Consider the following 26,272-nt stretch of genomic DNA (forward strand, 5'->3'; position numbering starts at 1 on the left):
TTCTCCAAACACACACACTGGATGCCAGCCATTGTAACACTTGATGCCATCCTGATCCTGCCCTGTGTGTCTACCTTTTTCTCTGTCAGTCGGTCCGTCTGTCTCTTTCTCTGACTGGTTTGGTGCCCAAGGCCGTTCATGTGTCAAGGCTGCAAAACTTGTCTTGGATTTGACACCTTTGTGTGTTTCATAAAGGTGTGTGTGTGTGTGTGCGTGTGTGTGTGTTTGTTTGTGTGTGCATAAAATAGTGTGTGTTTGTGTGTGTGTGTGTGAGTATGTGTCTGTGTGTGTGCGTGTTTGTGTGTGTGTCACCAAAAGAGAAACCTACTTCCCCACAAGCTGAAGAAGTGACGGTTACTAAGTAACAAGCTAATAAGCCGACCCTGCCCTTAATTCCTGAGGCAGGCTTGGTATGTCCAAACCTCACATCCGCAGTAGAACATAGTGAAGTTTGCCGTCCCAGGACCATATCTCCCGAATGATTATATGACCTTCTCTCCCTTAGCTTCTCTGAGGTAAGTCACAGCATCTTATTGTTATATTCTGTATTAATGAGGATTGTTTTTGAATTAAATTATTAACATTACTGGCTGTAAAGGGAATACAAAGGTGGTGGACATAGATTATGGCACTCAAGAGTTTAATATAATGAACTTCTTAAGGGCTAATGGTGATTGTACAAATGAGTTGATAATGGATATTTTCCAGTGGGGGGCCCATTCTGTAATTCAGATGGATTTATTTTAAAAGCAATTTAAGGTAAATATCGAACACTATATCTGTTAAAAAAGTACCAATGCAAACCCACAGCCATATGGATGTGATACGTTTGAAAATATATTGGGGCTTGAATGTATTTAAGTCTGAACATGAACTTTTCTCCCGTGTGAGCACGGGAAAAAAGCTTGACGTACAGAAACCGACATTTGACATTCGAGCATCCCTGAGTGAGCCGTAAAGTTGAGTCATAACAACAGCAGCGGCAGTCTTTTGTGTGGCCATAAGGTATGTGTATCCAATCCAACCGGTTGAACAAGGTCTTTGCACCTCGTTGAGTACACAAGTTTAATGGTAAAGCAGGGGTTTCCCAGTGGCAAACAATGTGAAAATAAATAGAGAATGCGCAAGATTAACTTTAGCCTAAGAAAGCAATGCAACAGTTTACGAAATAAATATTAGGGATCATGAGGATAATGCGGATAATGGTAATCATGAAGACAGAGAGACACACAAAGACATACCATGCATAGAGACTGACATACCACACTGCCTGGCGTCTGGGGAACAGTCATAATGTATAGAATATCTAAATAACGAAAATAAATTATACATTCCAATGCGTGAGTTCCCCAAACATTTAAAAAAAGAATATGGTTGGCTGTTTCATCTTCAAATACTTTTTTAAGGTTTGAGAAATACATAACCCCCTTTGGGAACTCGGTGACATTAAAGGTGAGCCTAGTGCAAACCAAGAATGAGATTCTTTTTTTCTTCCTTTTAAATTGTGTTTCTGGCTGCATTCAGCTTAGCTTAGCACTTTCTACACTATTTATTTTAATGGCATTTTGCTCTAGGGTGAGGGTAGAAAAAAAAACAGAAGAGGCACAATGTTACAATGTGTACAATGCTACGTGTCTCTGCATGGAAATGTTATGGATGAGCATTAGCATTAGCAATGAGCAATGTAATACATCTCAGGATCAGCCTAGATGAGCTCAGGCTGTATCGAGGCTGTCCCAGTGGCAGGCTCAGAGAAGCTTTCATCAGAGATGAGATCAATTTCTTATTAAAAACATGGAAAGAGGGATACACAGCTATTCAGGACGCTGTGCAGAATTACAGACAAACACATGCATATGTAGAGCATACATGTACATCACTTAAGCCCCTTCAAACATTGGCCCCGCTAAATTACTGGGTTCAACTTTTAGGCACTGCTTGTGATTTTCACTTTTCACACATGCAGCTATGTTCTGGAAGATTTCCATCTTCCGCCCTTCCACACATGGCATAGCAATGCCGGATTAGAGACGAGGACAATCCAGCAAACGGCTGTAATGCAATTCTTATAGATGCCAGTCGCCATAAAACCTGCAGATTGAGAGGAGCTTCCTTATTTCAAGCTTTCCAGAAATTTGTGAAAAAGGGAACTTGTTTGCCAACAAAAGAAGCTGTGTTGATACTGTTATCGGATCACTCAAAAACCATTGGTGCGTCAGGATAAACAGTCGGCTTCAAATACGTCCTGAAAGCATTTTACGTCGCGGATGTGACCCTTTAGGTGGCACTCCCTGTAATTTGACTGCTATCTTCCACAACACAGCGATACCGGCAGTGATCCTCAAATGTTGCTGGGTCTTGAGCAGGCAAATTGCCATTGCAGATTTCCCCGAAAATTGATTCCTCAAGTTCACACATGACACGATGCAGGAAATCTTGCAGGGTAGGACTGAAAAGGGCAATTAATTATATCCGCTTCATGACTATGGTGCCTGTCAATACAAAGTCATACAGTTGAATTAAACTGAAACAGAAACTCGCAAGAGTCTATATCATGTATTGTCAGGTCATACCATTACATAGCACACCATTGCCAGATCATGTGTCATATAATACAACGGCATATCATGTATCTTGTCCTTTCATATTTCCTCCTCAGGGAAACGTTTGATCACACGTCCCCCATATCCTCCCCTCCTGATCGGTCAGGATCTTCTGAGGTTCCTCCCGGGTCTTCCCCACTGCCCCCTTCCCTTCTTCAACCTTTGTCAGCGGCGCGGCGGCGTCGGCAGCAGCCATGAACTGGTCCTCCCTGGAGGGGCTCCTCAGCGGGGTCAACCAGTACTCCACGGGCTTCGGCCGCATCTGGCTCTCCATGGTCTTCATCTTCCGCGTGATGGTGTTCGTGGTGGCCGCGCAGCGCGTGTGGGGCGACGAGAACAAGGACTTTGTGTGCAACACCCTCCAGCCGGGCTGCAACAACGTGTGCTACGACAGCATCTTCCCCATCTCCCACATCCGCCTGTGGGCCATGCAGCTCATCTTCGTCACCTGCCCGTCGCTGATGGTGGTGGGCCACGTGGAGTACCGCAAGAAGAAAGACCTGCAGTACACCACCTCTCACGAGGGCCATCACCTCTACGCCAACCCGGGGAAGAAGCGCGGGGGGCTTTGGTGGACGTATCTGGTGAGTGTGATGACTCGTGTTGGGTAGAACGGCGCCTCTGTAGGGGCCGAAAGAGCTCTGATCCGGTTGATACGTCTGGAGTAGGACAGTGTTCTCGTGCGGGAGGGTTGGCTGGTGGACTCCCAGACGAATGGGCTAGATTAGGTTCCTGATGTCTGCCTGTAGGCTTCTTGAGCAAGATGCATTACCTGTATCCCCTGCTCTTTCGACTCACAAATCAGCAGACAAGCTGAAATCCAGGGGGTTTCACTTTCTTTTGCTTTGTGTTGGTTTCAACCAACCATATTGCAGAAGGAGGGGATCTGTACACTTTAATTGTCTGACAGCGAGCACAAGCTCGGTCAGCACTAGCAAACTTTTCCCAGAGGGAAGACGAGCTAAAACCTCCGGTCAGGACAATCACATTCTTAGAAAGAGTGTTTATAAGTGTTTCAAAACATCACATTGAAGACTGCCCACTCTAGAAATGCACTTTTTATAATCCCAATCGGAAAGCCTCATCCAATTGCGAGGGAGATTATCTTTGATAGAATACTCCTGAACAAAGCAGGAAACACGGCGTAGCGCCGACCGGTTCACCTTTTGTCTACTGGCCCAGGCTCTATGCCATCGCCCTAAAGTAGTGTTCTCATAACCTAGAAGGACTGCTGGATCTGAGATGACCTGCTCCATCATAAGTCCCTTTGGCTAAAAGCATCTGCTAAATGACATACAAAAAAACGACACTCTTTAGTCATTAGTTATTGTGAAGCGGTCATGCTCGTATCTCTTTGGAAGTTTGAACTACTGTGTCTGATGCCTATGAGTAGCGGGGTGTGTGTGTGTGTGTGTTTGTGTGTACATCGGTTAACCATCTCCTTCATGTCTTTGCAGCTCAGTCTGATCTTCAAGGCAGGATTCGACGCCGCCTTCCTCTACATCCTCTACTACATCTACGAGGGCTACGACATGCCCAGCCTCTCGAAGTGCAACCTGGCGCCCTGCCCCAACGTGGTCGACTGCTACATCTCCCGGCCCACCGAGAAGAAGATCTTCACCCTGTTCATGGTGATCTCCTCCAGCTTGTGCGTGCTCATGTGCATCTGTGAGATGGTGTACCTCATCTTCAAGCGCATCCAAAAGCTACTGGTGAAGAAGAGGGAGGCGGACAGTAGGTTGTTCGCCGAACGCCACGAGATGAAGCCGCTGGCCCGGCCGCGGTCGGACTTCAGGTCGAAGATGTCCATCCGGGTGGACCCCACGAACACGGCGTCCATACAGAACCTGAGCAACACAAAAAGAGAGGAGGCGCCCCCTAAGAAAAAGTGAAGAGGAGGACGAGGAAGGGAGGGAGAGGCCGTGGAAGAGAGCGAATGAGTCAGGGAGCTGCTGTGCAGCCTTGAGGTTAACTTTGAGCAGACTCTGTGGAGGAGATTTCAAAACAAACTCAGAAAACTCTGAAAATCTTCCGCCCAAACTTTTTCCATTAATTTCATGCTAAATGATATAGAATACATGAAAAAATAAACACTGCACTCAAAGAAATGAAGGGGATAATAAAAGGGAATGAAATGGGAAAAAAATATTTTAACCCCATCATTCATTGTTGGAAAGGTTTGGTAGTTATCTGCAAACAAAAGGATTGCTTGTTTGAAAATTACTATTCTTGTAAATATATATATATATATATATATATATATATATATATATATATATTTTATATTTCGTTTCTATGTGTATACCAAGGTTATGTAACAAGTATATCCAATTGAATATTTTCTTAAAAGATACACACTGCCCCCTAACGGTGAAATAAGATACAGCACAATAATAATTGTTTCATTTTATATTTGACTGTATATAAAAAAGAAAGTATATATTTATATTGACTCAAATAAAATCAGTAGCCTAAAGGATGAAGCTCAGCTTCTTCTTATAATTAAATCATATTGTAGGCCTCGAGTGGAAAGTATAAGTGCTTTCATTCTGAAAAATACTTTTCCTTTTCCTTTGACTGTGTAAAATGTATCAGCAAAGTGATTTTTTTTTTTTTTAAATATTCTCACAATTAATTAAAGTATTGAACTATGAGAATGCGGCGAAATTTCTGAAAAAAACAATGAACTATGTCTCAACATAGGCCTATTTATCCTACTCGGCACTACTATAGGTACTACCTCATTACACAGTGAGAAAGATTGATATGGAAAGGTTACATAAGAATGATAAACTATTCCGTCTTTGAAAGCAAGCGCAAAGCCCACGAAAGAATGCGGACTTTGAGGTTGAGTTCGCCTTCTGCCGGTGACAATGAGTCATTGGTTCCGTCGTCATGTTTTTTACACTCAGCCGTCCAATCAGCAGCCGCGGATGTGGGTGCGGCTGTGACACATAGGGAAATAAACCTCTGATGTTGCTTTTGCTTTGACCGCCAGTGCAGATGCGGTACTGGACCAAGTAAAGTCTGTTCAACATGAGTTTCCATTACGGCCAGGTAATGATAATTTCGTATTTGTAACTGGTATGGGAACTGCAAAAAGATAATACTTGAAACGTCAATAGTTGAATCAACCGGCCAAATGTTGAGCTGCTACAAAAGCCATATAATGGAAGCCACAAAAAGTTGAATAAACATGTTTTAGTAGGCGCTAACGCATTCGTATATACGTTAATATCCATAGTAGTTGGGCTTATAACGTTATTTTTTTTACAAATTAAGTATTGTCGCGGCAACTTCGGTCCAAAATCCGAGTTTTTGACTCGGTTTGTTTAGACTGGTTGAGTTAAGACTGACGCACTCGGCCACGCCCACCGACGTACGAGCTTCTGGGTTCCTCGAATAGTTTATAAAACACCCAGTCCATTGATACACTAACTCAATACATAATTGTTCATCATGTGAGGTAATGTGCTCATTATTCATACCTGTTACAATCTAACTTTGATCCCACTTTTAGGGCTATCCAGGAGGGACTCACCCCCCTCCAGGGTCACACGGTTCACACTACGGAGCTGGAAGCGCTGGTCCCGCAGCCTCTCCTTATGGAGGAGCAGGAGGGGCGCCTTACGCCGGATATGGAGCCCCCGCCCAGGGGGTCCCTTATGGGCAAGGGCCGCGCGGTCCCAGTGCACCGTACGCAGGAGGGCACCCCCAGGCGGGACACCCCCAAGGAGGGCACCCCCAGGCGGGACACCCCCAAGGAGGGCACCCCCAGGCTGGGCACCCCCAGGCTGGGCACCCCCAGGCTGGGCACCCCCAGGCTGGGCACCCCCATGCTGGGCACCCCCAGGGTGGGCCATACGGGGGCTATGGTGCTCAGCCCCAAGGAGGATCCTACGGCCACCAGGGACCCGCAGGTACGCTGTGCTCCCACTTTTAATTGGAGGGGTTAAACAGGCAGACCGGTGGGCGGACAGACAGAAGGACGAGAGATGGAATGAACTCTATCCAATCCCCCCCTACATGAAGGGACTGCAGATCCGGGTCTCTGTCTCTGTGTGTGTCAAGAGGGAGGATGATGGATGGAGAGTGACTCACCTCTTCTCCACCATGGCACACATACAGTGAGTCGTGTTTCCGGAAGACAGGGCTCAGTCTGTGCTGCGCGCATCTCCTCCTTCTCCAGCCGACACTGCCAGAGTGATGATTATTGTGTGTGTGTAAGGGTGTGAGTGTGTGCGTGCGTGAGAATGATGGGTCGTTCTCCACCTGCTAAGGCTGAGTCACAGCATGATAGTCCATGTTGCTATTAGTCCCCCCAGGGACAGAATCCATAAGGTCTCTGGCCTCAACTGATCCCTTTGTGTCTCTGTCTTCCTGTCTCACTGTCTCTCGGTCTCACTGTCTCTCGGTCTCCCTTTCTTTCTTTCTTTCTTTCTTTCTTTCTTTCTTTCTTTCTTTCTTTCTTTCTTTCTTTCTTTCTTTCTTTCTTTCTTTCTTTCTTTCTTTCTTTCTTTCTTTCTTTCTTTCTTTCATCTTATTTTCAATTTATTATTTCACATATATCCCATCTTGAGCGTTGTAGCACTCCTTCCTTCCGGCAGCGTAAACTTCATGTTCGACCAAATGATGTATCAAGGTAGAGGTAGCGTGAGGTTTAGAAATGTGACCTTGGACATCTTGCAAATGTTAATTGGCCAATCTGTAAAAGGATTTTGCACTTGGAAGGGTTCAGGAGAATAGTTTGAATAGTGTTAAATTGGATTGCCTTGATTTAGCCTCTTACTTAAATGTGTATGACAGCAGCCCATATCTTAGCCAAAGGCTTTAGGGTTTATTTATTAGTTGTTTTCATTTTTTTCTTCATTTCCAGTAAGATTTGGCATCAAAGGGACTAGAACGTTTGCACACTCATCCGATGTGTATTATTTATGAATTATTTATTAAGGACAACATGATGTGGAATGTGGTTTCCAATGGTCACATAAGGACACTTAGTGCTGTTTTCATCCTTCGTTAAAGGACGAACTGCCAGCTCTTTCGTCCTATTTAAAACACATTTGTTAAGAGTATTCCCCTGAAACAGCCGTAGACGAATAGGCCCAGTGCCACAGTTGTATACGAATTTTCATCTTCTGTCTATATTGTTTTAAATTATTACCGGGATAATGTAGGAGCTACGATGTCCGACACCAGCTGATAGCAGCCGTCTTCCATCCCCAAGGTCAGCAGCTACCTGTCGGCCTCCTTGAGCAAGCTGCCTTACCTCATCTGGTCTTATGTTCGCTTCATCTGAATTCACTGGATCCCTCACGGAAACAGTCAAACATAAATACTAATTAATTAATTTGACTATTGGATTTGTGCCAAGCTTGATCCAGTTATTTAGAATCATTGTTGAACAAATGATTGCGTATTGTAGCCACAAGATGGTGCTGTAATTAAACATTCAATCTCCCTCAAATCTCCTTGGCAAAAGTTGAGCTACCCTATGCTTGACTAAGCCTTAATCATGCCTACAATATCTGTATGATGCAATATTCATACTATAAAGTCACACTCGCTCCACCAGCAAGATGTATCAAATCAAGCTTGAGATCGCTCTAAAGTTTCATGCCAATCCTTTATTTGTCCTACAACCTCCAAATTAACCCGAGCTCAGTGACATAGTCGTCTATTGTTGCTTTAAAATACATTAAAACAAGTCACAAGGCATCCTGTTGCTGGGCTGAATCAATCCTCTGCGTTGTCACTCCTATAGCGTCTGCAGTAGGCAGCGGTGGTCGAGACAGATTTGCTCATAAGGAAAGGGTCTGCACGTGCACAGAGGATTGTGCAGTTACTTTATCCTTGTGATTTGATGTTAATTGTGATTTTTGGACAACAATGAAGCACCATTTCACTGGTAAGTGTCAGACTACAGAAATCACAGCTTATACTTGTCAGCAGTTTGTTTTTTCCAAGAGATGAGGCCCTCTGCCATATAGGAACAAGATTTATGCGACTGAGAGTTTTTGTTGGATATCATGGCTAGTGGCATTATGTTTGATTTTCCACTCTAGTGATATGCGTTTGTGAGAATATGGGACACTAAACCACTGTTTCCCACATCTATAATCATATTTTGTTCACCAAAAATGTGTATTAAACACATTGTTAAACATTGAGAGTGTTGCACAACTAAAGAACATGAGTTATTTTGAATACATTCTGAAAGCACGAATGGCAACACTTCTATTCCCCAAATAAAGAAAGCGACCTCTTTCAACCAAAGCTTATGCTTTTCTTATTTACCTCTTCTTTAGGCAACAATAGATGTATTATTTCATGGGATCAGCTTCAGGGTATAAACCGGTAGAAAGCTTCAGACAGTTCGTGCTTGCATGGGTTTGTTGGATCTTATCTCCTAAGAAATAACTATTTTCGCATCAGTCAGATTTCTTAAACTTATTTTCTGTGAAAGTTTGCTCTTCTTGTTTTGCCTACTTTTTAATCCTTTAGGGTAAAGTCAGTATGTGTTTGCTTTGGCTATCGACTTGCATTTAGATTCAACCCGGTTACAACTAATAACTAAAGGTAGAGTTTAAACCCGAGGTTCCCAGGGGAGAAACGGATAAGGAAATTAAAAGTGTGCTCTGAAATATTTTGACTCAAGGTCTGGACTTTCAATTCCTAGACTGGCCATAAAACCTAAAGTCTGAAGAAATCCTTCGCAAGACCCACCGCTCAACTACCGTCATACCCCAGTACGTCCCCCTCATCTCTCTCCTTTTCCCCTGCCCAGGCAACGTCCCACCTGGGGTGAGTCCCGAGGCCTTCCAGTGGTTCCAGACCGTGGACACGGACCACAGTGGCTCCATCACTCTGAAGGAGCTGAAACAGGCGCTGGTCAACTCCAACTGGTCCGCCTTCAGCGACGAGACCTGCCTGATGATGATCAGTAAGTCAAGGACTGTTAACAATTGTTCTTCTGCGCAGGGGGCTGGTAGAGGGAATTCGGGGGGGGGGGGTGGCATCAGTACCTCCTGTATACAGGGCCCGGAATCTGGTGCTACGGCCCTGAGTGGGGGTCGCCACTTAACCCCATTGTTAACATTAAGATTAGCGGTCAATTACCTATTCTAATAAAGAGGTAACACATAATGGTGAAGGCACATCAAAAGTTAACTAGGGCCAAAAGAAGTTCTGCATTTACATTGTCTGGTTAAAGATTAAAGCAACCTCACGTTCATTTCTGAACACCATTAATAGGGCCTTGGTATTTCTGTACTATGACTCGGTCATTGGAATAATGATCAATTAGTTTCTTCTTGCCTAATGACTAAAGCAAGATAAATATTCATTGCCTAATCGTGTCATCACTATTGAGGACGGGGATGTTGACGCTGGGAGTCGGCCGTTCAGCCCCCTTCGTACTGACGGGGGGACGTCGGCTGCTTTTTTCTTCCCTCCCGCATTTTAAATGTATTTCTTTCCCAGGCAGAATGATAAATTATGCTTGTTTATCTAAGCAAGCTCAAAGAAGAGTTCCCCCTCAAGGACAACCGTGATGAAAGTTGAGGAGAACAAAGGCAGGGGTGATGCAAGGACTATGAATGATGAATGCAATAAAGGCCTTCTGCTATTTTCCATGTGGTCAACTCGCAGCCTTAGGAACTGGATAGGGGGGGAGAGAACGAAACAGAGTAGATGGATGAGGGATACGAGCGAGTGTTGCTAACCGTAACCCTCCCCCCAATTACCTGAAGAGAGGAGCAGTTTTGGCCCCCAACTGGTGCTGAATTGTGATTATAATTTTATATGGGAGGCCACATCAGAGCTAAATTTCCTGTCAAAGTTGTTGAAGGTCAATAAAGTTTTGAAACACCAGGGTGTCTATGGAGCCATTCAGGCGCTGAACCCAATGTCACAATCCCTGCGTTTCACTCTGGTAACCCAGTGAAGGAGGCTATTCAGTTAATGCAATCCATTACCGCAATGAGTAGTGTGTGACTTGACTCACTGTGTGTGTGTGTGTGTGTGTGTGTGTGTGTGTGTGTGTGTGTGTGTGTGTGTGTGTGTGTGTGTGTGTGTGTGTGTGTGTGTGTGTGTGTGTGTGTGTGTGTGTGTGTGTGTGTGTGTGTGTGTGTGTGTGTTTTGTCCTCAGACATGTTTGACAGGACACGGACGGGGCGCATTGACGTGTTTGGCTTCTCTTCTCTGTGGGGCTTCATGCAGCAGTGGAGGGCTCTCTTCCAGCAGTACGACCGAGACCGCTCTGGGACAATCAATGGCACCGAACTGCACCAAGGTGTTTGTCTGTCTTAATGTTTCTAGATACATTTTCATCATTATCTTACTCTATTTACTTATAATCGGCCTGGACACTGATATGACAGGCAAATGTTGATGGGGTAAAAAAACATTTATTTTGAAGCAGATGCACAAAAGGTAAATTGGGTCCAAAACAGAGCTAGAAATGGGGTCATGGCATAGGTGGGCAACCACTGCCCATGTTACCTTATGTTACCTTTATTATATCCGCCTCTATTTGTATCCTCATCTGTATATGTCTTTCTGTCTGTCTGTGTCGCTCTCTCTCTCACTCCCTTTTTTTCCCTATCTGTCCCTCGCTCCCTTTCCCCTCTCCGTCTGTCTTCATGGCGTCCCCCTCCAGCCCTCGGCCAGATGGGCTACAACCTGAGTCCCCAGTTCACAGAGACCCTGGTGGGTCGCTACGCTGTGAGGGGCGGCCGGCCGGGCGTCCAGCTGGACCGCTTCATCCAGGTGTGCACACAGCTGCAGAGCATGACCCAGGCCTTCAGGGAGAGGGACCAAGCAATGACCGGCAATGTCCGCCTCAGCTACGAGGACTTCCTCTCCGGGACCGTCCAAAGGCTCATGTGAAAACCCCCCCTCCTTGGGATCCACATGCAGTAGGCTCGGTTACCTTTTGCTGTAGTATTGCCTCTATGCCGGTCCACATTACCATGGCTGTGTTGCCTGGGTAATGTGGAGTTGAAGTGAGTATTGATTGATTTCACATTTGAGAAGACCAAAGCCCTTTCAGCATACGTTTTCATTACGCAAAGTGACTTTATGAAAACTATGGAAAGAGATTGCGTTTTTTTATCTAAATGAAAATGGCTGGCTGGATCAGAGTTTCACTTTGTGTAAGTGTGTGCAAGCTCATATTTTAAAGAAACAATTGCTCAGGTTTCACAATTGTTGAGGAAGAGGGTCTTTAGTTATTGATGAAACTGCGTTAGAACTTTCCTTCTTATTAATTCCCTTGTTTAGTTTGATTATTAATGACAGAGCACTTCTGAAGGGCACATCTTATAACCAAGAGCCCCTCTGATGTTGCTGATGATAAGGCGTTAGATGTTAAAGCTATTACTATAAATTGATCTATAGATCTGAATTATTCACATTTCCTTCAGGGCTCAAGCAGTGCAATATAGCTCGACTCATCCAAGAAGGGAGGACTTGAATGAAGAATATTATATATATATCCTCTGATAGACCTTCTTGCAGTGATAAACATCATGAAATGGAGTGTATTTGTGATGGGGGATTTTTGCCAGTTCAAACAGAATATTAGCTCAAGCTAAAACAAAGCATATTTTTGCCTTGACCTTGTTGAATAGTATGATAGTAGAATATGAACACGGCGAAAAAGATTCACCATGTATGATTGATTATAATGGCGTTTTCTTTTTACACATCTGAAATTGTACCAAATCAGATAATTTTTTTTATACTATACTGATGCCAATCCTTCAACAGAACAACATTGACACTTTTGGTACACCAGGGATGACAGCAATAAGACCCAACAGTCGTCTCCTTCTGTGACATATCTGTGAGGTTTCCATAGTACCTTGATAATACTTTTTGAACCTATGTAAATGTGGCGGTCTCTCCATCTTGCTGCTAAAGAGCATTTTCTTCCTGATTGAAGATACATGTGCATACAAGAGACGCTTATTTTGCCAATATTGTTTCTGCGGGACCATTAGTATATCATCTATCTTAGATGTCTTCCAATGTTATATACCTACCTTTGTGCCATTACGAGTGTTTTTTTAAGACGGTCAATTAAATAAATGTAAAAGATTACTTAATTGTATGGTTTTGATGCTAACCCACACCTGTTATTTGTATTTGTAGCTGAAGAATTCGTGGTTTTTATTTGCCCTGATACAAATATACAATTGCATACTATACTTTCACTAATAAATATTTAATGTCACCTTTAGAATCAACCTTCTAACACATTTGCTATGGCTAATCAGAATCTAACAATATGCTTCAAAGATTGAAGACGTATTGTTGAGAAACTTATTCTGCCATTTTTGTACACTGCATGTCTTTGATCTGGGCCACGGGAAATCTGCATAATCTCTTAGCACCCCCATAAAAGCGTTTCCCTCTGCCTCCAAGAGTGCATGTTCTAACCCCTTTCACAAAGCATGCCAAGTACCCCTTTTAAAGGAATCGGTCGGATCAATGCATTTGATGCAAAGTGTAGAGGAAAAGTTAATTAATGAACATGAAAAGGGATGGGCTTCCAAATGATCCTAGAAATATATCTATCAACATGTCCATAGAATATATCAACTCTATGCTGTCAAGTCTAATATGTTTACCAGTTTATATACCAGTATCAAGATTGGATAGTAATACTTAGAGCCAATTATGTTATGTCTAAATCATTATGTTAAGTGTTCTAACAGTCCTCCTACAAGCATGCGGCGCACGGTATTATTATTTGTAGATAGTCATAACTTTAAAGGTCATAAATTGAGGTAGGGCAAGTTCGGATCGAGTTGTTTGAAGATGGTATGAATTAACTTCGGAGCATTACACAGTTTGACCGCTAGATGTCAATAAAGCATAAAGTAAAGCAGTTTTAGATCGTTTCCATTGGCAAGCGTCATGATCTTTACAGCCAATGAAATGGATCAGTAAGGAGCTCCACAGCCACTGGCGGAAGTAATGCTGTAGCTTGTGTTAACGTGTTGAAGGTGAGTTAACAATAACACCGGTATTGGTTAAATACAACATTATTACACCAAATTCGTGTTTCATGTCCTTGGCGTTTCCGTTGTCAATACATATATTGTTTAATTAACGTTACAGGCATTGGAAGAGCTTTAGCTTGACCAGATGACATTTAGCTCCACTATATTACTAACGTTATGTATATAATCTAATCAGCAATCTAGTCTGGCAAACCATCTAAATGACTGTTCTCTCACTTATAAAACAAAAAAACAATTTCAATACGCTGTTTACAGGTAATAGCAAATGTTCATGACCCTTAGTTGTCATTCATTTGAGTGATTAGTGTTGTCTAGTAAGACAATATTTGGGTTTCATACTATGGCGCAGGGTTAATTTCCTCGCAGTTTGGCGGTTTATCCACATGTGTAAAGTAGTTGCTGCAGTTGAAGCGCTTTGCGTCCAAGCAGGGTAGGTAGGGTCAAGTGGTCTACCTCGAAGAAACTCGGTATCTGCTCTATATTTAAAGCACATATACGTTCCCTGGACTGCAGGATACAGAGACTATACTCCATAAGCTGTGTATAAATATAGACCTCCTTGCTTAAATGGTAAGGTGCATTTTATTAAGCAAAAGCTAATGGATGAATGAAATCTGCTGTTAATTTTTTGGGACAAAACCATGAACGCAATCTCCATAGCAAATGTAGAAAACAATTATATCCACTCCAGTTCGTTCATGAATAAGCTCGCACTGCCCTGTGCAATATATAGTGTGATATTATCATTTCATATCAATATAAGCCCCCCCCTCCACCCCACCCATCCAGCTATAGTCTCCGCCAGCTGGACGTGCACGGTACAAGCATCATGTGGCCATTGGTGTGGATGAGCATGCGGACCTACGCCCCCTACGTCACCTTCCCTGTCGCCCTCGTGGTGGGCGCCGTGGGATACCAGCTGGAGTGGTTCATCCGGGGGACGCCCAAGCCCCGGGAGCAGAAGAGCATCCTCGAGCTGAGGGAGGAGAGGAAGCTGGAGGAGCAGGAGGGCACGGACGGCACCCAGGTCCTGAGCCTCAAAGACAAGCTGGAATTTGCACCGAGAGCGGCCTTGAACAGGAACCGGCCCCAGGAGAGCTAGGCCCCTGTATCAAGGGCTAGGGACTGATCTGGGGCCGTCGGGCTGGACTAAGGCACCGGTATGACTGGCTCCCTCCTCGGAGAGATGGAAGCAAATGAGCCAAATTACAAGTCACTTCCCATGCACGCCCTAAGTCAACCCCAAGTCCACCATGAGCATTAGCATGGCCCTGACATCGCTGTAATGGTGACCTTGTGGACAAGGTAAAACGAGAGGATCTGTGTTTATTTTAATTACCCCCTCCCCCCAGACTCTTACTTGTGTACCCCGCCAAACTATAACCGCCGTAATCACATTCACAGCACAACTCTATTAAGCTGGAAATGACATTGTTTTCCCTCCAGGCATTCGAACTTGTGACTCGTTGTCATGTTTTCATTAAATGGCGTGTTGATTTGCCCCTTCTGATTACACCACAAGACTGCAAAGAAGGTTTCTGGCTATCTGTCTTGTCCTCTGTGATCTGTGCTGGGTTTTAGGAAAGTATTGTGGGATGGGGAATATTTGGAGCCATGTGTAAAATCGAATTGGTTTGGGCTATTAGTCTCTTTCATGTTGGGATACAAGGTTAACCAAAGTCTGTTTCCATTTGGTTCCTTTGGGCCGGTATTCATGCATAACTTTGTTAGGCTTTCATTTTAGAAAGTCTGGACAGATTGTACTGACAATGGGTTCAAATAATTAGCTATTTAAATCTACACAAATATAGTATATTTAATCTAAGCTTTTAGCAAATGCTTTGTCACAATCATTCATGTAATAAAGTAAATGACGACCGGAATTTCAGCAGTGCATTTCATGATTTGACCAGACTTAATCATTGCAGGATAAGACCATGATTTGTATCAGATTGGAGAGTAAGATCTTTCCGTGCAACACAACAATAAGAAGTTTTTGTAAATGAATGGTATAAATCAAGTGATTGGGCCATTTCTGATTCTAGATGTGCAAGAAGAACCCTGTCTTTGTGTTTTTGGTCTTCAGAAGAAGGGTTTCTTTCTGTTTCTGGTTCCCGGATGAACCCTTTCTTAGTGTTTCTGGTGTTCAGGCGAACCCTTTCTTTGTGTTTTGTTGATCTAATGGCTTCTCCCTTATATGCACATTGCAAAAGTCACGCATACTTCCAGACAGACAAATGTAAAACAGTTGTCCGGTCAACACTTCATGCTCCAGTCCTGCAGCCTTTCCTGAGTGGGGAGGATTGGATGATAACCTTTCCTGTGTGCCAGGGAAAGTCATGCTGTGTTACCCTGCCAGTGTTGGCTCAGGTTTTCCTGTCCCGTTTGTACACAGACATACATGAAGTCTGCTATCAGAGGAACAGGCTCCACAGGAATCTGGGCTGTTTATGTTCTGCATGGTAATTATTGCCAGCTGGGTAGAAAGTTTCCATAAGTAACAGGCCATCTAGCTATTAAGAAGGAATTAGGTGGTAGGCCAATATAAGCTGTGTGTGCGTGTGTTTGTTAGTGAACACACACCAAAGGCCCCCTACTGCGGTCGTCCCTACTTCAACAATCGAATGACAGGTAGGCCCCTGGAACAATGCTCGCCCCCCTCAGGTCTGGATGGCCCTGTGGGAACCTAACTGATCCTAAGGAAAGGGAGGTGAGTGGTTGGGTGGGAGGGGGACTTGAGTATGAACAAAATCTCCATTGTTCTCTGCATGATAGGATAATGGGCGCGGAAGATGCTGGCTCCAGCCTTTTTTTCTTAGGTGGTGGCTCCAGCCAGCATCCTGCAGCATGAGGGGGCCTGACCGCGGTACCCTCAGCCCCACTGAACTACACAAGCCGTCTGCCTAACGGGAGGCTCACTGCATTCCCTGAATCACAAACACACCCAACACACAGTCCAATAACACAGAAACTGCAGCACAGGGGAAGCAACGCATCAAAAAACTCCAGATGGGAAGAGAATCAAATCATAAAAGCCATGTATGTCCCCCCTCCAATCCTTTTGAAGTAAAATAGAGCCATTTAAGTGAGTAGTTAAGGGATGCATTGTTGAATGGAATTCTTCTTCTTATGCATTATTGGGAACATTGTCTTCTGTACGTGCTACTAGGTTGCGGCTCCAAGCAGCCCTTTTAGCAGTTCTTCCTAATAATCCTGCTCTGTCTGTAATGGATACAACAGCAATGCAAACACACTTAACACACCCGTCTCCATTCCACACACATCTCTATGTGCCACGACTGGCACCGGGCCTGCTTTGGCCCGACGCCTGCACCACAGGTCTCGTTGAGCATTGGTCTTTGGTCAGCAAGGGCCTGGCGTGAAGTCAGCCCAGGCCTAAGGGGAGCCAACCTAAACAATGCCACAATGCCCACGGCTGCCCCATTGTCGGGTCTAAAGTGCAGGGACTGATCCCCGGGGAAAAACAATGCAGGGACCGGATCCAGAAGGGGACCCATTTCCGGTTTCTGCCGTCTAAATTTACACCGTTGTGGGGTAGCGTGTGCCTGAACTGGGTGGGGGAATGCAATATTGTTATGGGAACATAATAGGTCGTGTGCTGTGACTTTAAATGTAATTATAGTTCTTGTTTCTTTCTTTGTAACGGCAAAGCCAAATGTTTATTTTTTTCCTGCCAAATTCCCTTTCAATACTAATTAGAAAATCTCAGTGTGTGTGTGTGTGTGTGTGTGTGTGTGTGTGTGTGTGTGTGTGTGTGTGTGTGTGTGTGTGTGTGTGTGTGTGTGTGTGTGTGTGTGTGTGTGTGTGTGTGTGTGTTTGTGTGTGTCTGTGTCTGTGTCTGGGGATGTTCAGATGTGCCATTGGGATGCACATTGGTCCTCCGCAAGACTCGGGCTCTCCACAAACAACGGGACTACAAAGCAAGACTACTTTGGCCCTGCATGACGAAACTGGCACACAGCTGGTTTTTATAAGAACCTAAGCCCTGGCACGGCTGCATACATCCCCACAGAGGGGAGAGTTTAGTTTTTTCTGGGCTTGTGAAGCCTGGAGGACCTACCAGGCCCCAGCCCCCACCTCCACTGATGCAGTTGGCTCGGGCCCCTCTATATGATTTCACAAGGGTTTGTGATGTAATCACATATGCGTTATGTGCTCATTCAAGCGGCTTTATGTGTGAGCGTGTGCTACAAGGGTGACTGTTGTCCCACCGGGTCAGCTGCAACAATGATAGGAAACGCAGTGACAATACCGGCTGATTCCAAGAGGCCGGGCGTGCGACCTGAGGGAGAATCACACATGGGGTCTCTCTTTCTCTTTTTTTTTTCTTTCTCTTTCTCGCTCATTGTCTCTCACGCTCTCTTTTATCTTTCTCTTTCTCTCTCTCTCTCTCTCTCTCTCTCTCTCTCTCTCTCTCTCTCTCTCTCTCTCTCTCTCTCTCTCTCTCTCTCTCTCTCTCTCTCTCTCTCTCTCTCTCTCTTCCTCTTACTCATTTGATCTGCCATTGTACACAAAAACACTAGACCACCCTTATCCAGCACAATGCGACAAAGTTGACAATGCAAACAAACGATGGAAGTGGTCTAGACATGGAGGAATACAATGCATGAGCGGATGCTGTCACTTACGGCCACCTCTGTCTTGAATGGAGTCACTCAACTCCTGATCATTGTAGATTAAAAGCATGGCCCATCTTCAGAAGGACTGGGAGCATCGCAGTGTTTTTCAGGATTTTCTTTGTTGGGTTTCGTTCGGGTTGTTATTTATAAATGAGGCTTACATGATTCAACAATAAGCTAGACTCAAACTTTAAATTTCGCTTTGCCGTTACTTTTTATGACTCGCCCCATTTATGACTCCGCTGATGACGTGTGTCTGTGAGCCTCGCTCTGCAGGGGGTAGCAATTTGCTTGTGTTATTGGTTCAGAGGGAATGAACAGACCTGGAAACCAGGCTTCATAGGGAGGGAAAGCGGATGTAAAACGGATTGGCAGAGCGGACGGCCGTTCTGGACCACCCAGTGCAATCTGTTCCATGACCCTTCGGCTTTGTTAACACACACAAACACACACACACACACACACACACACACACACACACACACACACACACACACACACACACACACACACACACACACACACACACACACACGCATAAACTCAAATGGCAACACAAGCATATATTCAAGCAGGCATTAATACAGACGAGCATTCACACAAATGCTGAGACATACACAAACACAGGCACACAAACACACAAACAGACACACATACATAAAATTACACAAACATGGTAACACAAGCATATACATTCAGCCCAACATGCAACAAGACAAACGCCCATTCAAATGCCCCACACACACACACACACACACACACACACACACACACACACACACACACACACACACACACACACACACACACACACACACACACACACACACACACACACACCTGGACTGAGATCAGGACACTGCCAGAGTTGTTTGAGAACAGGCTTTAAAAGGTCCGCTTTGGCTTGCTCTATGCGGAACATTAGCTCAACAGTTTCAGCCAATTTACAGTCCAAACTAGAATCGTACAGAAAATCCTAGTTTTCGCTGATTGAAAATCCTAGTTTTCAATCAGCGTTTAGCAATCCATTGAAAGATGGATAGAAAGCTTGCATCTGAAATGCTGATGAAAGACAACACCCTTTGAGTTATAGACTTATCGGGTCGGGGTTATGAAGTCAGCTCCTTTCATGAGAACTCGCCCAATCTGAACTTCCTGTCATCCCCGCAACCACTTCCTCCCCTCTCCGATACAGATGCATTTGCATGTGGTGTGGGTCTCTTTGGACCGATACATGGTTACATCACAGCCAAATAGACACTCCCTCGACATCAATCAACTGTTTTTAGTCAAATAATTCCCAGTCCCTCTTTGTCTGAATGAGAATCAAGAAGTAATTGATCCTGTCCTGTAAAATACCAATTGTACAGCACAATATAAAACCATCCACAGAGATAGAAGGCAGAGGGGATTTTATCACCTGAGTAGCATAATGGAGTGGGTGTCCTGGGACTCCTAAACAACAGACAGAGTGAGGAAGTGCTCCCAGTTGTACTCATTTACACTGGCATACAAATGATGCGGTTTTGTTTGGCTGCATCCAGAGCTGCTGCTGCTGTTTTTAAAATGAAAAGTAAAAACAACAAACATTAAATCAACGTGAGTTGTTTTGTTCGGTTTTGTTTTTCTGCCAGCTGGCTTTAATCCTGGATGGCTCAGCCAGCCTTCCTGCTGTAATAATGTGGTGTATCGCTTCCAAAGGTCCTTATACCGTGATCCCAGTCTTCAGTATGGTGACAGCATAGCAGGAAGTATAAAGTCGGCGCAAGGTAAAATATTATGGATAGTGTCTGACTGCAAGCAATCAAACAAACAACACAATATCCCAAAAAGCGTGGTCATAAAAACGTCACACAATATCGTGTATATATATATATATATATATATATATATATATATATATATACATACACACGGTATACTCTTATGGAGTGCAATCCGCGCAGCATACCAAAGAGAGGACTTTATCAAATATCAGGTGTTGTTTTAACACGTACTGATAAGAAAATACATGAAATCAGATTCTATAATAGCATTGGATTACTCGATTCTAACGGTAAAAAATAAAAAAAAAGGTAATTTTTACACCCAGAGCTTAATTGCCTATAAACAAAACAGTAGTCGTTCTTTCCATAGCATTTAATTAATATTATTAAATAACCTTTTCATATCAATATATTACCTTCCACTATTTGAACACTATTTTTCAATGTACTGCGAAGCCTGTACCGAATTGAACAATACAATGGTAATTACATGGCAGTGTATACCTTCATCACAACCTCATTTTAAACAAAGTCCATATACCTTCCTGTGAACCTCCCATTCTTCCCTAGTTTACAGCATAATATTTTTTTCCTGTTTTTCCCTTACCACCACAGTACAATATGATTGCCAGGTCTCAGTTCTACATCTAGCTACAATATGAGCAACACTTTGTGCGTGTGTGTGTGTGTGTTTGCATATTAATGTGAATGTGTGTGTGTGTTTGTCTGTATATGTGTTTGTTATTGTTTGTGTGTGTATTTTGCCCCTATCTGTGTGTGTGTGTGTATGTGTGTATTTTGCGTGGATGGTATATGTGTGCGTCACCACCCCCTCAGGGAATAGAGTTGGTCCCAGAGTCCGGCACATTCCACCTCAGTCCAGTTGTCCCAGTGGAGTACAGCCATGTGCGTAGAGTAAAGGGGAGGAGGATTGACTGTTAGGACCATAAAGACCAGAGACCGTTTTCCTGTGTATGATCCAACCCGATGCAATGTTTCTCTCAGTTTACGGTTACGGACTCCCTGAGAGGGTGCTGCAAGGGACTGACTCGATCAGAGGCCTCAGTGGAACCCGTTATAAAAGCGCCATCATTCGGCATACTTCCCTGTATCACATGTGCCCCCCTGGCCCCTCCAACCCCGCAGCCCCACACCCTTTTTATTTTAAGCTATCTCATGACCGCGATCTCCTCTCATGCTCATATTCTTCGCCAAGCATCAGTTCCCACCCCGCCCCCTCCCGCCGTCCTCCTGCCGTCCTCCTCGCCTCCAGGGGTAGCGTTTTCAAAATGTTTTTTTTTTTTCTAACTGCTCCATTTATCTGTTAAAGGCTCTGCTTTAAAGTCTCTGAATGTTCTGGGCGCTGGAGGGGAGGGGGTGGGGGGGCTTTCTCCGTGACACAGCTCTTCTGTTTGTTTTAAACATTTGACGTCGGCGCAGTGTGTGTGTGTGTGGGTGTGGGTGTGTGTGCGTGTGTGTGCGTGTGTGTGTGCGTGTGCGTGTGTGTGTGTGTGTGTGAACAAAGCCGAAGGGGTCACTGAACAGAGAATTCTTTCTCCTTTTTCACCACATCACACTCACAGATGTGTTAATATCTCTCTCTCTATATATATATATGAGGTATAAAAAAAGATGTTCATGGTTAATTGGCCTCCAGATGGAGATACTAGCATCATACATAGTGTTTCAGCTTGGCGTGGACTTTGTGGTTGTCTTTTCTGTGTTTCCCGTTGCCGTGGACGTGCTTCTTCACGTGGGCCCTGGGGGAATGTGTGCTGCGCATCCCGCCCAAGCAGTTCAGGTAGCTGGGCGGGATGTCGCCCTCGCCGTCCCCCGCTCCCCCGCCGGCCCCCCAGTTCACCTCGGACCTCAGGGTGTCCACCACCACGTAGCTCCCGGGGGGCTCGGGGTAGACCTCTCCGGGGACGGCGGGGCAGTACGAAGGGGCTTCTTGCGCCGGAAGTGGGATCGGGGTGTGGTCTCCCCCCGGTTGCCGCCGCCGCCACTGCGGCGACGGCAGCGAGGTGGCGCCGCGGCGGTAGCGCTTCTCCAGTCGCTGGGAGACGGCCAGCTGGAGCAGGTGGAGGAGCTCCAGCAGGTTCAGCAGCAGGGAGAGGCCGGCGATGGCCTGCGTGTAGATGGTGAAGATGGTCTTCTCGGTGGGCCGCGACACGAAGCAGTCCACCGTGTGGGGGCAGGGCAGCCCCACGCACTCGTAGCGCGCGGCGATCACGAAGCCGTCGTACAGCACCCACAGGCCGGCAATGAAGCCCGCCTCCAGGAGCACGGTGACGGAGATGGTGACGGTGTACACCCCCAGCAGCCTCCCCTTCAGCTTCGGAGACTCCGACGCCTCCTTGGCGGCTTTGCCGGCGTTCTCTCGCAAGCCCTCTTCCTCGTCCCCCTCTTCCTGGATGACCTCCAGTCCCTTGCCCTTCCTAGCCGCCCTCACCCCGGAGGACGCCAGCGCCGCGCTTCGGCCCCGCCCCTCTTGTTGCGCCGCCCTCTCCCCCTCCGCCACCCCGTCCTCCTCCGCCTCCTCCTCCTCGGACTGGTCCTTGGCCGTGCGCACCGCCAGGTAGCCAAAGTAGAAGATGGTGGGCGTGGCGACGAAGATGACCTGCAGCACGAAGTAGCGGAAGTGGGAGATGGGGAAGGCGCGGTCGTAGCACACCGACTCGCAGCCGGGCTGCTCCGTGTTGCACACAAAGTTGCACTGCTCGTCGTCCCAGGCCGACTCGGCGGCCACGCCCAGCACCAGCATGCGGAACAGGAGGAGCACGGTGAGCCACACGCGGCCCACACGCGTCGAGTGCTCCTGGCCCTCCTCCAGCAGGTGCTCCAGGAAGGACCAGTCGGCCCGGGACATGGTCCCCCACCGCCGCGAGCCTGGTGGGACCTGGGGGGGGGGGGGGGGGGGGGGGGGGGGGGGGGGGAGAGAGGGAGAGGGAGAGAGGGAGAGAGGGAGAGAGAGAGAGAGAGAGAGAGAGAGAGAGAGATGGAAGAGAAAAAGAAAGTGAGATAGAAAGGGAGTGGCAGAGTGAAAAGGGTAGAGTTGTAAAGGGAGATAGAGGTGACAGAGGAAGGATTAGATAAGATGTATTAGCCCTTCTTTTTTGTATTAGAGCAGCCCTTCTCCTTGTGAGACAAAACAACTTGAAGCTGAAACTCATAGCCACCATATGTTTTTCTCTTCCCTGAGTTTGGATAAAGGTGTGATAAAAGGTGTTTGATGTTTACCGTAGGCAACCAACCAAGGATTTGAGTTTCTCCTTAACGCGACCACAAAAGTATGTCTGTTTTTCTTTACTATTCTGGAACAGAACAGCTCCTCTTATTTATTATTCCATGACCTCACAGCAACATTACACTTCCACAAGCCTCCTCTAAACAAAGTGTGTGTTTGTGTGTGTGTGTGTGTGTGTGTGTGTGTGTGTGTGTGTATGTGTATGTATGTATGTATGTATGTATGTATGTATGTGTGTGTGTGTGTGTGTGTGTGTGTGTGTGTGTGTGTGTGTGTGTGTGTGTGTGTATGTGTGTGTGTGTGTGTGTGTGTATGTGTGTGTGTGTGTGTGTGTGTGTGTGTGTGTGTGTGTGTGTGTGTATGTGTATGTGTATGTGTGTGTGTGTGTGTGTGTGTGTGTGTGTGTGTGTGTGTGTGTGTGTGTGTGTGTGTGTGTGTATGTGTGCTACCATATGATGAAGCCATAAAAAGAAAACAGAAATTAAAAAAATAGTGTACTGGCTATTTAATGTTTACAATACGTTATTAATACATGTATCTGCTCAATTAAATGTCAATGACATGAATCTATTAGCTTGATGAATCCATCAAATGCCCTGGAAATGGCAAGTTTATTTTGCTAATACAAACATTGACTCATTGTTGATCACTGTTATAAACTAGAAATCTTCACACACACGCGCACACACACACACACACACACACACACACACACACACACACACACACACACACACACACACACACACACACACACACACACACACACATACATATATACACATCATATATATACACACATACACATAAACTCTCGTAGCCACATGAACCTCTGAATACAACAGCCTGGAGTCTTGTGTATTTACTTTTGCTTATAGTTCTGTGCTTGTATTAATTTTCGTCTTCTGTGAAGAAAACAAACACAACGTATAACTCCATTGGATCCTTCAATACACCAGCTCTCACCTGTAAGTGCTCAACAATTTGATGTGATCGAAACACTGAAAAGTCTCTGCTTATACGATACTGTGTGTTTAATCTAGTTTGCCACACGATGAAAGAGATTTCATCAATGATGCTCGGGTGCGTTCTTACCTGTCTTCCTCTAAAATCCCGGTTAGTCTCGTTGTTTGCGTGGTCTGTACCGTGGTAGGTCTACAACGTTGGATGTGAGTGTAGCCTAGTTCCCGTCTTCATAGCGCTGGTCTGACAGAGGCCAACTCTGTTTGCGATCTTCAAGGAGCGCTGTAATCGGAAAAAGTAGGGGGAACTTTCCCATGGCCCTCCCTCGGGATCCTAGTTTAGGAAACGAACTGGAGGAACCTAAAATAGCTCCTATTCGCCCAGCCTTTTTCAATTGTAAAGATATGTTTAATGGTGTAAAACGTGTTTTGTTTTTGACTTGTGTTTTTTATTGTTTATTTTTTTATTGTTTAAGATTTGTATTGGTGTGCAATATAACGTTAAGAGCATATCCATTTGGGAAAGTGAATGACTATTAATTAATGAGGGAACAGACTTGTTAGATAAACGCATTAAAGGACCTGTATTTTTCATTCATCCTCTTGTATTTATTTTTTTATTCTGGATTCTTTCAGTAGCTTATTTGGCACGTATGAAATAAAGAGACCCCCCCCAAATCCTGTAATTTCCCATTATTCCACGCAACGGCGCCAGTCGCCCTTTAGTTACTCAAGCCGTGTGACGTCAGGCCGATCAATGAGGCCTGATCGCCCGCGAGATAGCTTTCATTAAAACTTATCATTGTTTGAGTTTCATGTCGATAGAGGAAATCTATTACCACTAAATACACTCTTTTTCATAGGTTCTCTTTGCAAAGCGTTTGTAATAGGCCTAAATGTTTCCCCTAATTAAAAAGGAATATTGAATCGTCGATATTTTTTTGTTTTTAGCAGTAGTAAAACATTGGATTCTGGCGCCTCAGCAATGCTCCACCCAACTGTCCTTCCTGCTCTAAGCTTTAATACACGGATTAGGCCTATCATACACAACCGCTGTCCTCGCTCCCCGCCTTGCTGTCTTCTCAGGGAATGAATTGGCAGTGATCCCCTCTGACACTTGTATCTTTCGGTTGGCAGTTACATCCGCGGATGAACAGTTTACTAGGTCCATGGCTTTGCCGTGTTCTGCTTTACCCGAACCCGATCAACATCTGTCGGTCAACATTGAGTGTACCTTTTTCACAGAGGTGTCAGGGTAAACACAGCTGTCGCTCATAGCACTAATGATGGGTCAGCTTCTTTGCATGGGATCGGGAAATACACTACACTAGTGGAGCTAAAACACATTGACTATTTCTGATGCATTGTCATACACAAATGAAGCACCAAGCCAATGTGGGCCTAATGTTAGGGGCTCTGCCAAGCTCTGGGAAAAGGGTTAATATACTTCAAGCTGAACAGCTGGAGAACGCAAAGCTGTCACATCGCAACGGGTATTTAAATGAAGCACTTGGTGAGGAAGCCTAATTAAAGAGATTGATGAAGGGCTGGACTGTGATTGGTTGAGGGATGGGGGCTGCACCATCTAACTGTCTGGGGTTATTATCTCTGTGTGTGATAAGCATCTGTTTACAAAATTGCTGCATCATGAATGTAGAAACGCACTGGATTGAGCAACGAATTGTGTGCCTTCAAATCAAACTGTCTTTTCATGGCTTGCGGCGGCTGAACATTCATCGTCCATCGCTCTTGGATCCTTCCATATACTCTCTTCCTGTCTTTGAGAAAGCAGAATTCACCAAGCGTTGGATTGTTCAGTCGTTGTGCCATTTAGTGCAAAACAGAAACATGGTAGAAGTATAACTCTGCAATATGCACATGCTGGTGGAACCACAGTCCTGCAGAAGGTTATCTATCTAGCTATCGATCTATCTATCAAACTATTTGTCTGTCTTTCTGTCCTTTTGTCCGTCAGTCTTTACATCTCTATAAATATATCTGTCTATCCATCTATCTCTATATCT

General features: G+C 45.0%; 4 protein-coding genes across 4 annotated transcripts; 3 read left to right on the forward strand and 1 right to left on the reverse strand.

Moving 5' to 3' along the window:
• Nucleotides 1-333: 333 nt before the first annotated feature.
• Nucleotides 334-4,837, forward strand: gjb9b (gap junction protein beta 9b). Its single transcript, XM_056583574.1, has 3 exons — nucleotides 334-515; nucleotides 2,660-3,187; nucleotides 4,061-4,837. The coding sequence occupies exons 2-3, from the start codon at nucleotides 2,798-2,800 to the stop codon at nucleotides 4,493-4,495; spliced, it is 825 nt and encodes a 274-aa protein (XP_056439549.1). The 5' UTR covers nucleotides 334-515; nucleotides 2,660-2,797; the 3' UTR covers nucleotides 4,496-4,837.
• Nucleotides 4,838-5,536: 699 nt separating this feature from the next.
• pef1 (penta-EF-hand domain containing 1) lies at nucleotides 5,537-12,840 on the forward strand. Its single transcript, XM_056583073.1, has 5 exons — nucleotides 5,537-5,660; nucleotides 6,124-6,523; nucleotides 9,391-9,546; nucleotides 10,753-10,896; nucleotides 11,263-12,840. The coding sequence occupies exons 1-5, from the start codon at nucleotides 5,640-5,642 to the stop codon at nucleotides 11,490-11,492; spliced, it is 951 nt and encodes a 316-aa protein (XP_056439048.1). The 5' UTR covers nucleotides 5,537-5,639; the 3' UTR covers nucleotides 11,493-12,840.
• A 673-nt stretch (nucleotides 12,841-13,513) lies between these two features.
• smim12 (small integral membrane protein 12) lies at nucleotides 13,514-15,656 on the forward strand. The gene is made up of 2 exons (XM_056583074.1): nucleotides 13,514-13,615; nucleotides 14,423-15,656. The coding sequence occupies exon 2, from the start codon at nucleotides 14,463-14,465 to the stop codon at nucleotides 14,733-14,735; it is 273 nt and encodes a 90-aa protein (XP_056439049.1). The 5' UTR covers nucleotides 13,514-13,615; nucleotides 14,423-14,462; the 3' UTR covers nucleotides 14,736-15,656.
• Nucleotides 15,657-21,232: 5,576 nt separating this feature from the next.
• Nucleotides 21,233-24,496, reverse strand: gja4 (gap junction protein alpha 4). The gene is made up of 2 exons (XM_056583082.1): nucleotides 24,382-24,496; nucleotides 21,233-22,938 (listed from the first exon to the last, which is right to left on the reverse strand). The coding sequence occupies exon 2, from the start codon at nucleotides 22,906-22,908 to the stop codon at nucleotides 21,712-21,714; it is 1,197 nt and encodes a 398-aa protein (XP_056439057.1). The 5' UTR covers nucleotides 22,909-22,938; nucleotides 24,382-24,496; the 3' UTR covers nucleotides 21,233-21,711.
• Between the last annotated feature and the right edge of the window lie 1,776 nt (nucleotides 24,497-26,272).

This window comes from Gadus chalcogrammus, chromosome 22 (assembly GCF_026213295.1).
Source record: "Gadus chalcogrammus isolate NIFS_2021 chromosome 22, NIFS_Gcha_1.0, whole genome shotgun sequence".
In the NCBI taxonomy this organism is placed as follows: Eukaryota; Metazoa; Chordata; class Actinopteri; order Gadiformes; family Gadidae; genus Gadus; species Gadus chalcogrammus.

What these genes read in the sequence shown, in the direction of transcription:
- pef1 (XM_056583073.1), top strand. Translation starts at nt 5,640, where the DNA reads ATGAGTTTCCATTACGGCCAG. An exon ending in TGAGTTTCCATTACGGCCAG is followed by an intron (nt 5,661 to 6,123) that starts GTAATGATAATT and finishes TCCCACTTTTAG; the next exon opens with GGCTATCCAGGAGGGACTCA. An exon ending in TGGCACCGAACTGCACCAAG is followed by an intron (nt 10,897 to 11,262) that starts GTGTTTGTCTGT and finishes GTCCCCCTCCAG; the next exon opens with CCCTCGGCCAGATGGGCTAC.
- gja4 (XM_056583082.1), bottom strand. Translation starts at nt 22,908, where the DNA reads ATGTCCCGGGCCGACTGGTCCTTCCTGGAGCACCTGCTGGAGGAGGGC.
- gjb9b (XM_056583574.1), top strand. Translation starts at nt 2,798, where the DNA reads ATGAACTGGTCCTCCCTGGAGGGGCTCCTCAGCGGGGTCAACCAGTAC. An exon ending in GGCTTTGGTGGACGTATCTG is followed by an intron (nt 3,188 to 4,060) that starts GTGAGTGTGATG and finishes ATGTCTTTGCAG; the next exon opens with CTCAGTCTGATCTTCAAGGC.
- smim12 (XM_056583074.1), top strand. Translation starts at nt 14,463, where the DNA reads ATGTGGCCATTGGTGTGGATGAGCATGCGGACCTACGCCCCCTACGTC.